Consider the following 12,306-nt stretch of genomic DNA (forward strand, 5'->3'; position numbering starts at 1 on the left):
TAGCTGGACTTTTTATCTTTTAAAGTGCTCTTGAGCAATAATTTTCCAGACTTTCTGAAGGTCTGTATAGTTTTTCTTTGGACATTGGTTATTTTTTCCATTAATTTTACTCCCATGTCTTATTAGTCCTGATTTTTTTTGGGTTGTTATGCTACTTAACACAGACTAATCATTTAAGAATAAAAAAGGCTCCTAACTCAAGAGATGAACCAGTGCTGTGTCGATTCATAACAGAAACCTTTGCTAATCTTAAACTGTTTCTTCTGGTACTCTGTTAGTAGCAGACACACAATTTACTTCTATTTCTTTAATTTTATTAATTAAAAAGGAAAATAAAATGCTAAATGTCAGTCCTAAAAAAGACAAACAAAAAAAATCTCTGCAGCAGATAAATTAGACCTGACCGTGATGTCCTTAAGAAATAGGAGTGATGAATCCTTTTTAAAGGATTCATCACTCCTATTTCTTAAGCCAATGAATTATTGGCTGTAAAATTAATTGCTCCCAGGGGATAATAAAGACTCTTGAACTTGATGTTTTAAAGCTCTGTTTTTGTCTGATATACTTAAATTTTCATGCATTTCAAGAAATTCCTGCCCAATTCCTGTTCTTCAGGAAATTTAAATATAAAGAGCAGCCCAGGGTTCTTGCACAGGGCTGCATGTCAAATTTTATATGCAAACTCGGGATGTGAAAATCAGTCAGTATCAGGTAGCATCCCAGTCACGCTGCATGCGTGACTGGCATAAACAGGTGTGAAGCAGACATTTTAACACAGATGTGGGTCATAAATATATTTAAAAAGAAAATGTCCCATTTTATGAACTTAATGTGGCTTAGCATCCCATAAACATGTTATTACAGTAGAAATAGTTAAATTACTGTTTCTTTATACCTGCTTTACTCTAATAATGAGATTTGTTGTACAGCTAAAAACCAAACTGAACATTGAACATTTGAACATTCTTGTCTGTGCCAGACCTACAAACTGACTCATGACATTGGATACAGGCCCATAGTATATATAGACCTGGCAAGTAAAATAGAGACTTTTTTTTTTTTTTACTTAACTATTAAAGCTCAAATTAATAAACCATCACAATAACTAACCCAGATTAACATGAGAACTTCATGTAATAAAGATGAAAGGCATCATGCAGCATCAACAGAGTTTAACTTCTACATGTTGCAAATGCTTCAGATGAAACACGGGAAGCTAGTTTTCTATTTCAAGATTACGCTGAGCATGAAAACTCAACTGGAGCATGCTTGCTTAGGAAGTGTTCAACAGAGCAGGGCTAAGTCGTGTTGAGAGGTTCAAGCAGATTCATCAAGATACTGCAAACAATGGATACGGTGTCTGAGGATGTTACACGCTCCGATGTCGATGCTGAGATGACAATGTTGGTGTCGGATGATGTTACAGAACAAAATGCTGATGTCAGCGATGAAGTGGAGAATCTTCGAAACAGGTATTTTGTGCTCTGGATGAATTCCTGCAGCTCAGAGTTTCCTTTTATGAAGTCTCTTTAATATTTACTCTAACATTAGCTCCTGTAGAGAGAGTTTATTCTGTGGTAATTCCTGCAAAATGTCTGAATAAATGGAGGTTACCAGCTCGTGTGTGTCTGTGTTTATGCTGCAACTGTGGCTGAATGATGGAGTGTGCATTTGGATCAAAAGAACAAATAGATCTTCACTGTTAACTTCAAGCAGCATATTTTGAAATAATTTTTGTTTGCGTCTCAGTTTGCGTGAAGCCGTCCATGATGACAGCGTCCGACCCAAGATGCAGTGCCTTATGATGGACTCCTCTTTCTCCATGGTAACGGTGCAAGGTGAGGACAGTGGGATCGCCTGGGAGACGACCCCCAGCCGCTGCACCACACCATGGGCATCTGAAGCGGGAGCTGCGGATGTCGGCTCTCCAACTGGACTGCGGCCTGCAACACCTGGATCTCATCCAGCAGGCAAGATTATATTTGTCATGGATGAGGAGATGATTTCAAGACGGAGGAAAGAAAGGGTAAGCAGTCAGAAGAGCAAGGCGGAAAAACAAGAAGTCCTGGAAGGAAGCTCAGAAAACGTTTCAGGGCGGCCAGAGTTGGTGGAAGTCTCGCAACCAAATGTGAAAACTGAAGGTGAAGGAGACCAAGAGGAAGCAACTGATCCTCTGGAGGATAAGGAGCAGCGGCTGTTCAGCATTGTGGCCGAAGGCTCTGAAATCCTCAACATTGTCGTTCCTCCCAAACTGGCCACTGTGGATGAAGAAGAGAGCAAAGAAATGGTGGACAATCTGTCGTATTTGGAGGAGAGCCTTGTTGCTAAAGCTAGTGAGGAGACCCAAGACAATGAGCTGCTGATACCAGGAGCTGAAGCAGAGACGAGTGATCAGGTCAAGCCTTCACCTCGTGCAATGGATCCACCTGGAGCGCCAGTGGCCAGACCTCCAGTCAGAGGAGCCGCTGGGAATGTGGACTACTTTGAGGCGTTCTCCTTGATTGATGCTCAGGCTCCTGGGAGTCCTGCTGTAATAATGCAGAGGCAGGAAGAACCAGAAGCGGAGACAGAGGCAGAAACTACAATTACGAACCAGGATGCTGATAAACCTGAGGCTGAAGACAACACCATCACCACAACTGTGGACAATGACAAGTCAGATGCAGTCAGTCTGGAGGAAATCACCAGTGAGCTTCTAGATGAAGTCTTCTATGGTGGTACAGAAAACTACCCAGAGAAAAGTCTGGATACAGCAGATGGAGCAACTGGAGGCACAACTCATCGGCTTCCCTCAAAGCCGAGTGGTTCCAGTCTGTTTGGAAGCCAAGAAGAAATCCTGACTCCAATCTTCCTGCCCGAAGGACCTCAGAAAATTATTGACCTGATTTTGCTGGAGGAGCCGAAAGCCATGGCCTTCCTTTACACGGACCTGTATGAAGAAGCAATTGGCAGTCGGCAAAAAGACGAGGATGCAGGAAGTATGACATCTGAAAAGTCCTTCCACAGCCGGCATTCAGACCGGGAGGCCAGGGGATATTTGGAGAAATACGTCCTGATAGATGAGACTCCTGCTGTGGAGATGGAGCAGACAGATACAGAAAATTATTTAGAAGAAGACCTGCGGAGGTTGCCCCAAGATTTGTATGATTTTGAAGATATTCAGGCCAATTCTCAAAAGGAAGAGACACAAAACTCAGAAGGTGTCACAGACTTCTTCAGGTCCAGTGCCAATTCATCTCCCTGCGATGTAGAGCCTTTCTCTCGATCAGCAGAAGAAGACGACACACAAACAACAACAAAGAGTAAAGCCAAGACACAAAAAAGTGTCTCTATAACAGCTGAGAAAGTTGAAGAAACCCCCATAGAGCCACTGAGCATCTCAGCCTTTGAGTTCCCCCCAGACTGGGGAGATTCAGATGAGTATCCTACACCCCAGGATGAAAAACATGTCCATGTCCACAGTGATGAAGAATCACGGAAACATGATTCAGATACAAACAAACCAGTTGCACCTCCTAGAAGGAAGCCAGCCTCCTCTCCAAAATCATGTCTGGATCTAACACCTCTGACTCCAGTTGATGTGATCACACAGGAAAAAGAGGAGGCTGAAGGAAAGGAGCAAAGGGAGGAGGAAAAAGAGACGGCATCACCTGTAGAGACCGCAGATGAGGGCGATGGAGATGGAGAGGAAACTGTGCCAGCCTCTGAAGAGATGCTAACAAATAACGCTGTAGCTGTGCTGGAAACTGGGCCCTTAGAAAGTGAAAGTCCAAAAGACTGCAGTGAAACTGCAGAACCTCTGCTTCACGGAGATGCAAACCCAGCTGAAGAGAAAGACGTAAAAACAGATGAAATAGAAGGAAGAAGTGAGACTGAAACAGTTGCTAAACAAACTGAACTAACGGAGACAGATGTAAAGTCTGGAGTTGAAACAGAGATTAATCCAGAGAAACAGGAAGATATTTCAGTTGCTTTATCAGCTGGGCCAGCAAAAAACAAAGGGAACTGTATTATCCTTTAATAGTTATTGTTTTCCAAAAACTTAATATTTCAAGAGCTGTGAAGAGATATATCCTTCTTTGGTCTTAAAATCTAATTTGAATTTAATTCAGCTTCATACATACTGTAAATAACTTTAATGTTATTAACAGCTGCTGCAAAAGCAGCAATATGCATGAATCTTGGAAAGGAGAGGTTTGGGTCACAAGTGCAAATAAAAAGGGTGAGAGCACATATGTGACGTTGGGTGCATCTTCAGCTATAAATAAGTCTTTGACTGTTAACCTGACACCTTGTCTCAGTTAGGAGTCTGTGTACTGTGCACACACTTGTAAACAAATAGGAAAAAGATGTGCAAAATGTGCTCATTTTGACAGGTTCTTATGTCATGTTTAATTGTTCATATGTTTCCTCATGCAGTATTAAAAAATATTTACTATGGGTGTTTGTTCCTGTGCATCACCTCAACTCAAACCCAATTTCTGCTACGTCACATGTCAAAACCTGTTTAACAAATCACCTTAGAGGAAAATTTCTGGATATGGCTTGTTCTCCACAGAACAGACATCTAAATGAAGCAACAACCTAAAATACTGTTTTTTTTCTTGCCAAGGACTTGGAACACACAAGTGTTATTTGCACCTGCAGCTGAATCCAAATTTGCCATCTGGAGCCCAGCAGTGATCCTGAGTCTGAGCTGACCTTGAAGAGGAGCCCAAGAACACACTCAGAGATATTAAATTGCATATGAGCAAACAAGGTGTAAATAGGACACAGACAGAAGTGAGTGTGTAGCACAGAGGTAGTTTGGTTGGGCAGAATTATGGTTATATTTGTAGGCTTCAGGGTCTTGTAATTTTTCACTGTGGAAAGTGGATTTGGCGACACCCACTGTAACAAATATGTGTGTACGCTTTCTAACCAGCACACCAACAGGTGGCAGCAATGAGCAGCAACGCTCCAGTCCAGTAGGTGGGGGTAGTGCACTTCTTGATTTATACTAGTTACAAGAGAAGGTTGTATAGAAGTACAACATATAGAGAACGTGCCAGTTTATAAAACTCAACGCATACATTTTTTAAAAGAAAATTATTTGCCGCCTCTATGACCAAATCTTTAACAAAATATTTGAATAAATAAATTAGGAGATAAATTCTAGAATGGCATTTAAAAATGTACTTGAAACTTTATTGAAATTTTAAAAATGTAAGTAGAAATATTAAATGCATCTAAAAATACTATGGCAAAGGATACAAATAATGATGGATTACTGGGGGTGAACAAAATGACCAAAACTTAAAAAAATAAAAAAGAAGAAAGAAATCAGGGGGTATAACAAATAAATAAAGCTAAAATAATTCACTATTGGCCTGCTATGGCCTTTCTGTGTTTCATGATTCTACACCGGAAGCGCTCGTACTGCGCTTTGGTACCAATGTTGCATTTTAAACGTGTGATAGCTCGGAACTTCCACTTTCAAACTGAGATAGCGCCACAAAAATTCCGAGGTTTAAACAACATTTTTTCCTAATTTTACCATCGCAGCTAATGCAAAAACATCTGTTTAAATATCATAAAGTCAAATTCTAAAAATGTGACATACTATGTAATTTCTTTTTTAAGTTTACCATTGACTTATTGTAAATGTATTGTCCTTTTCCGCGGTACACCGAATGCATCATCGGGCAGTTAGCTAGTTGCTAACTTCGCAATGGACAATGTTTCTCGTTTGTGCTCCCCTGTCACTCCTCAAGAAAACTGCCCAGAAACCTGCGACATCTCTTCCACAGACGATGGGTTAGTTGATGCTTTTGAAGACCTGGCTGCCCTTCCTGTGGAGGTCGGAGAGAGAAGACCGATGTGTTTACGGTGCCGGTGAGCTAAATTACATTCAAGCTGATGCTAGCTAGCCGAGTAAAAAAAGTTTGAGGAAGCAGGCAGGACCAAAATCACCTGTTACTTGTTTGTCCTAGCATATCTGGCATGCTTTAATGAGGGGACAGATTTATGTCGTTACAGAAAGCCCAAGACCAGCTCAAACAGAGAGCTGGGGCTATAGGCTGGGAAGTAGCTGGGATATCACAGCTTCACGTCTTCAACTTTCCCTCCCATGTAGTCGCCCTCAGAAGGTGTGTCTCTGTCCTTTTCTTCCACCACAACCTCTGGAGGTGTCCACGTGTCTGTACGTTGTGCAGCATCCTGCAGAGGTGAGATGTTAAATGTTAAATATGACTGTTCAATACGATGTTAACTTCTGGCATACTTCCTGTTCGTACTAGTTATTAGTATTTAATAGCCAGTGTTTATGACCAAACTGTCAGAAAACAGCTCAAGAAAATTAGATTTACACCCAGAAAAACACAACTTACTTAACCAACTATTACCCAAACAGAAGAAGGTTACAATAGGCTGAAGAGAAACAGGCATGAAGTGGGAATAGTTTGATGAAACTGATATTCTGTGAGCAACAAGATGATGCAGGTCCCATGAAACATTTAAGGTCACTACCTGAAGAAAACAAATGTACTAGGTCATTGATGATGTGGGATATCAGTTGTTATCTTTACTCTTTATTCTGGACACTTATTAGTAGATAGGAGGTTTGGTGATGATGAGGTTATTTTTCAAAATAAGAAGTCATCTTGGCATAGAAGAAAGCACAATAAAACATTCTTCATGACAGACTAATAAACTCAGTGACATTTCCAGCAAACAGTCTGGATCTTGATCCAAGTTATAATTTATTTATGATGCAAATTTAAAGCACACTGTTCAAAAATAAGGCTTCATCTTGCAAAGCTGATTTGTACTAATGTACAAGAAAGCTGGGACATAACTAATGAAGAGTATTGATTTTTAATTTGTAATGTCCTCAAAGAATCTTAGCTGTTAGAAAAGTCAAAGGGGCTGCAACAACTTAAAAAAAAATTGTTACATTTTTCTTTATTTTAGTTATTTTTATTAGTTTAGTTATTTTAAGCTGAATGAGCATCCTCCAAGAGTAGCTACACCATCATTTTCAGCCAGAGGTTGTATGCTGCTTTTCATTATAAATCGAACATGCCAGCTAATGACTGTGGCAACATTAATTAGACTCATTAATGGTTTTGATTAAGTTTTATAACTTTGTTGTGCTTTCAGGAGAGCCGAGTACTTCGCACAGTCCCCCTTCTTGCTGCTTGTTTACCACAAGGAAAATGCAATGTCATAGTAGGAAGACGGTTTAATGAAGAAAAGTAAGTAAGCTGTTTCTTAACCTGAATGTTTCCACATGTCTTTACATAGGCTTAGATCTTGTATTTATTCATTTCCACTCAGGAACCCGGAGCTAGCTGCTGTGTGTCGTGACAGCAGAACACTCATCCTATACCCAGGTCCTAAATCCGAGAACCTGGAGGAATTGATACAGTATGAAGAGGTCAGCACCGTAAAACACAACGTGATCATTATAGATGGCACCTGGAGTCAGGCCAAAAACATGTTCCTGAAAAACAGCATCTTTCACCTTCCGAAACAGGTTTGTACAACTGTTTGGTCTCATTAATGTGAGGTGAGAAACTGTTCCACCAACAAAGAGCCCAGTCAAGGTTCATGTTTTAAAGTAAACAAACATCACAGTATTTTTTCCACCCGGAGAAGGGATGCATCTAAAAGTTGAGTTAAGTTGTAATAATCATCTGTGTTTTTTTTATTTTGTTTGTTTGTTTGTTTTTTTTTTTTTTTAACAAAAATCTAGGCCCTTAAAAAAATTTGAGTCCCCCTCCTTTTCTTGGTCAGTGCTCCTGCTTGGCCTTATCAGAACTGTTGTAGACCCACCCCTGCATATCTAAGTGTAAATCCTGTCTATCACCTGTCAACCACCTGGTTAGAGAACAGTTCTGCTCTGATTTGTATTTCAAAACCTCTTCATAATTTCCTCTTCGCCACATTTATGGCTCCTGCCTATCCAACATCTGCACAGCAACAGTAATTTAGAGAAGACACCCCCTTGTTAAATCTTGACACTTGCTCCATATCTGAGCCTGATCCATATGGCTGGGAAGCCAGCCAGCAGTTCAAGGGGAATTTACAGGCACTTAAAGTGGGCATATGTGTTAATCTTTACTCCTCTCTTCTCATATTTCCTCCTTGCTGCCTCATAGTTCAAAACAGTGTGTTGGTATGCTACATGAATCAGGCCTGATTTGTTTATGAACAACTCTCATTCAGCAGCCGCTTCACCAGAAATCAGCAAAGAAGCAATGTGTAAAATTTACTGTGCAGCCAAACAAACTGCTGCTAATAACACAAAAATCCAAAGTAATAATGTCATCCACAAGTTTCATTCATAACAAAAAGGAATGAGTTGTTCCTTAGGTTTAATGCTTTTAACATAAACTAGATGCAGTATTTGTTAGTTTGTTTGACAGTTTGTTTAAACAAAAGGCAAATTTAAAAACAGGAAAAAAAACAACGGAAAATACAAAAAAAGAAAAGAAAGTCTTTGTCCGAAGGCAGTGGGAAGAAGCCATCATTTATCCAAATTTATGGATTTTAGAGGATGATTAAATAAAAAATTAGACATACTTTAATATTGTAAACTCAAGCTCTAGTAATGTCTGGAAAGTTTTATTTAATTGTATTTTAATTCAAAACAGTAGAAAAAGAAATTGAAAATATCCCGGCCAAAACTGAACCGACCTAAAGTTATAGTGTCATTTTAAGTACTTCAACTAGCAGCTCCAGCTGTTCTCTGATTAAGAGTCTACATGTTTTAGTACTTTTCAGTACTATTCAGCAGTGTGCTGATAATTGCTGTGTAGGAGTACTTTGATTATTGTTGGAACATGAAATGACTTGATTTGATTGAGGATGGTATCTTTAATCCATGTCAGCAGAGTGAGATTACCACATTGGTGCTATTAATTTGCTTTGATTTACTAGGTGCAGCTCAACAGGACTCTGTCCAGTCAGTACGTGATCCGCACACAACCGTCCAACATCTGTCTGTCCACACTGGAATGTGCTGCTGTTGCCTTGTCAGTCCTGGAACAGAATGATGAGATTCAAGAGGTAAAGCGGTGACATGCTTGATTATTTTTTAAGAGTATGTTTTGTTTTTGCTTTCCATTAATAGAATAGTCAATTCTGGGAAAACATTCATTGTTATTTGGCCACTTAATGGAAATGAAAACACAGAGACACAAGCCTGTAGCATGTAAACACTTACACGTCCTGCTAATGCAAGGCAATATCACTGTAAATTTTGAGTCCTGATTATATTTATGTCCGGTGTTTGTGCCTCTTTTAGCTGTTTTTAGTCTCTACAAAGAGTTGTGAAAAGTGCCTGACTGTTTTCAACTGACTCTTAAAGAGTCTTGTCTGCACTAATGTAAACCTTCTCACACCAAAACCTTAACTTTGAACTGTAATTTATTTTATTTTAAATTGAATGTGGTGGTTTTAATGTAATGTCTGTATGTAGTTACTTAACAGCTGTCATCACATTCGCCAGTCACTTTATTAGTATGAGCTTTGAGACACTTTTTTCTTCAAAATTGCCCTAATTCTTGGTGTCATAGAGTCAATAAGGTGTAGGAAACATTCATCAGAGAGTTTGCTCCATATTGACATGATAGCATCACACAGTTGCTGCAGATTTGTCTGCACCCAAAGCTGCTCTATGGGACTGAGATCTGGTGGTCACAGCTCTCGGAGTACAGTGAGCTCATTGTCATGTTCTAGAAAGCAGTTGGAGATGATTTGAGCTTTGTGACATGGTGCATTATCCTGCTGGAAGTAGCCATCAGAAGAACACTGTGGTCATAAAGGGATGGACATGGTCAGCAACAATACTCAGGTAGGTTGTGGGCCAAGAAAATATCCCCCACACATTACACCACCAGCAGCCTAAACTGTTCATCCAAGTCAGGATGGATCCATGTTTTTATGTTGTTTCCACCAAATTCTGACTCTGCTGTCTGAATGTGGAGCTGGAGCAATGTTTTTCCATCTTCTATTGTCCAATTCTGGTGAGTCTGTGTGAATTGTAGCCTCAGTTTCCTGTTCTTAGCTGTCAGGAGACACCAGCTGTGGTCTTCCTTCAAGGATGGACGTGTTGTGTGTTCAGAGATGCCATTCTGCAGACCTTGGCTTTACTTAGTGGTTATTTGACTTCCTGTTGTCTTTCTATCATCTCCAACCAGCCTGCCCATTCCTCTGACATCAGCAAGCCATTCTGGTCCAGACAACTGCTGCTCACTGGATATTTTCTCTTCTTCAGACGATTCTCCGTAAACCCTAGAGATTGATATGTGTGAAAATCCCAGTAGCTTAAACGTTTCTGAAATACTCTGACCAACAAACAACCATGCCACCTTCAAAGTCACTTAAATCCCCTTTCTTCCTCATTCTGATGCTCAGTTTGAACTTCAACTAGTCGTCTTCACCATGTCTACATGACTGAAAACATTGAGTTTCTGCCATGTGATTGGCTTATTAAATATTTGTGTTAACAAGCAATTAAACATGTATGCCTAATAAAAAGGCCAATGAGTGTAGATGTGATGCCTTGGAAGGGGATTCAGCAGAAATGACGAGTATTGATCATTTTTAAAATTTTTCGCAGGTTCTCCTGAGGCCGCTCAAAGCTTTGTGCTCCTTCCAGCTGCAGCACGGCGCTCAGATTCATCACAGCAAGGAGCATCTTCTTAAGAACGGCATGTATGACAAACCCATGCCCAAGAACAAACGCAAGATAAAGAGGATGGAGAAACTCATCACAGACCACAACATCTGCCCAAGATGAGAAAGGGACTTAGCAGAAAGAAGACGGTTCACCCATCTGTGCAACATGTAGGACTGTGTCATCAGTGTGCAAACAACCGAACCTTTGGAAACAGTTTCTGTCTTTTTTTTGTTTTTTACATAAAAGTAGTAGCAGACAAATATAGCTTACAAAGTTCTACTTGAAGCGTCTTACTCAACAAGTCAGGTTTCTAACTTTACATTTAAAATGGTTTACATAATTCCACCTTAAAGAGGAAGAAAACAGGATGTGGTTCTGTTGGTAGTGACTTTTTGTGATTGCATCTGGTCACCTTTTGAAGGGCTGATTCAACTGATTTTGCTGAGCAAAGTCTTAAAAAATAAAGTGATGTAAACACACTAAAATGCTGTACACAAAGCTACCAAAGAAGCGTCAAAGAAATCAGTGAAAATGGTTGGAAATTGTGCTATGCTGTGAATTCATCATTTTTAATGATTTTAGTTGAATCCAGAAACATAAAGGGGCATTTCTTAGATAATAGTGAATATTCACACAGTCTCAGGCACATTATCTCAGCTGGTGATCAAACATGATGCAGCATTTGATGAATCTCATCAGAAGTTGTAAAAAACAAAAACATGGCGCCTTTTAGCAGATGCTCATCAAAAGACAAGTTCACTAAACTGAAGATGAAAATGAGCTTAAATGGTGCAAAATGCAAAATATAGCTGATGTTTTATTTTATTGGGGAAAACCAAAGAAAGACTTTACTTAGTAAGTGGTCTATTTGGAGAACGACAAGTATTGCTAGAAGTTGGGGTTGACAAACATTACCCAAGTTACTGAAATTTATTTCTAGCATTTTGTTATACATTCTTCCCTGTTTGGAAGTTAGAAATTCTGAGTTCCCAGTTGGTACTGAATGCAGCATGATGGCCTAAAACACTTTATTTCACAACCAAAGTCAGAGAGTAGAAGTAGCTCCATTCCTGAAAAACTAGAACATCCCCCTCTAAACAAACTACTCTGTGCCTGCCAAGTTTGAAGTATTTTGGAAAAACTCCATTAGATTTACAGAGATTTTGCAGTTTACTAGAGTGATTACACAATTGATTTATGTCCAGCTGTTTTTAAACAGTAAATATTTAGATATGTTGATGACAAGTTATTTTTTCATTTCAACACTAATAAATTACATTTGCCTTTGTGTGTAAACCATTTTCAAAAGCAGTTTTCTATGTAGTCAGCCTCTTTTGAACTTTGCTGTTTTTAAGAATCATTTAAACTGAAAGTGTACACAACTTACCTCCTGCAAATAAATGCCATCTGAGCCTCACAACCCACTTCACATCTTTATAATTATCTGATGAGCCTGATTCTTTTATCTCTTTAAAAAATGATTAAAGGATAAAATTTGCTGTAATTAAGCATCACACTTCATAAGTCAGGAGTTGCCGTTACTGTTTGTCCTGCTCCGTGATTGCCACTTAGCACTATTTTGCAATCTGACTAAGGAGTCGCCTTTGGCTGAACTATTGCGCACGCGCGCTTCGGGTAGG

General features: G+C 39.6%; 2 protein-coding genes across 3 annotated transcripts; both read left to right on the plus strand.

Moving 5' to 3' along the window:
• The first annotated feature begins 1,127 nt into the window (after nucleotides 1–1,127).
• On the plus strand, nucleotides 1,128–4,924 carry si:ch1073-398f15.1 (cardiomyopathy-associated protein 5). The gene is made up of 2 exons (XM_041969218.1): nucleotides 1,128–1,472; nucleotides 1,750–4,924. The coding sequence occupies exons 1-2, from the start codon at nucleotides 1,348–1,350 to the stop codon at nucleotides 4,019–4,021; spliced, it is 2,397 nt and encodes a 798-aa protein (XP_041825152.1). The 5' UTR covers nucleotides 1,128–1,347; the 3' UTR covers nucleotides 4,022–4,924.
• A 584-nt stretch (nucleotides 4,925–5,508) lies between these two features.
• dtwd2 (DTW domain containing 2) lies at nucleotides 5,509–12,085 on the plus strand. Of its 2 annotated transcripts, none has more exons than XM_041969226.1 (6): nucleotides 5,509–5,874; nucleotides 6,019–6,206; nucleotides 7,141–7,235; nucleotides 7,318–7,516; nucleotides 8,923–9,051; nucleotides 10,607–12,085. In XM_041969226.1, exons 1-6 carry the CDS (start codon nucleotides 5,805–5,807, stop codon nucleotides 10,784–10,786), a joined length of 861 nt encoding a protein of 286 aa, XP_041825160.1. In that variant the 5' UTR covers nucleotides 5,509–5,804; the 3' UTR covers nucleotides 10,787–12,085. The 2 variants fall into 2 exon arrangements, with proteins under 2 accessions (XP_041825160.1, XP_041825161.1); XM_041969227.1 differs by having other exon boundaries at nucleotides 5,513–5,874; nucleotides 6,116–6,206.
• Nucleotides 12,086–12,306: the final 221 nt, after the last annotated feature.

The sequence above is a fragment of the Melanotaenia boesemani genome, chromosome 19 (assembly GCF_017639745.1).
Source record: "Melanotaenia boesemani isolate fMelBoe1 chromosome 19, fMelBoe1.pri, whole genome shotgun sequence".
NCBI lineage: Eukaryota > Metazoa > Chordata > Actinopteri > Atheriniformes > Melanotaeniidae > Melanotaenia > Melanotaenia boesemani.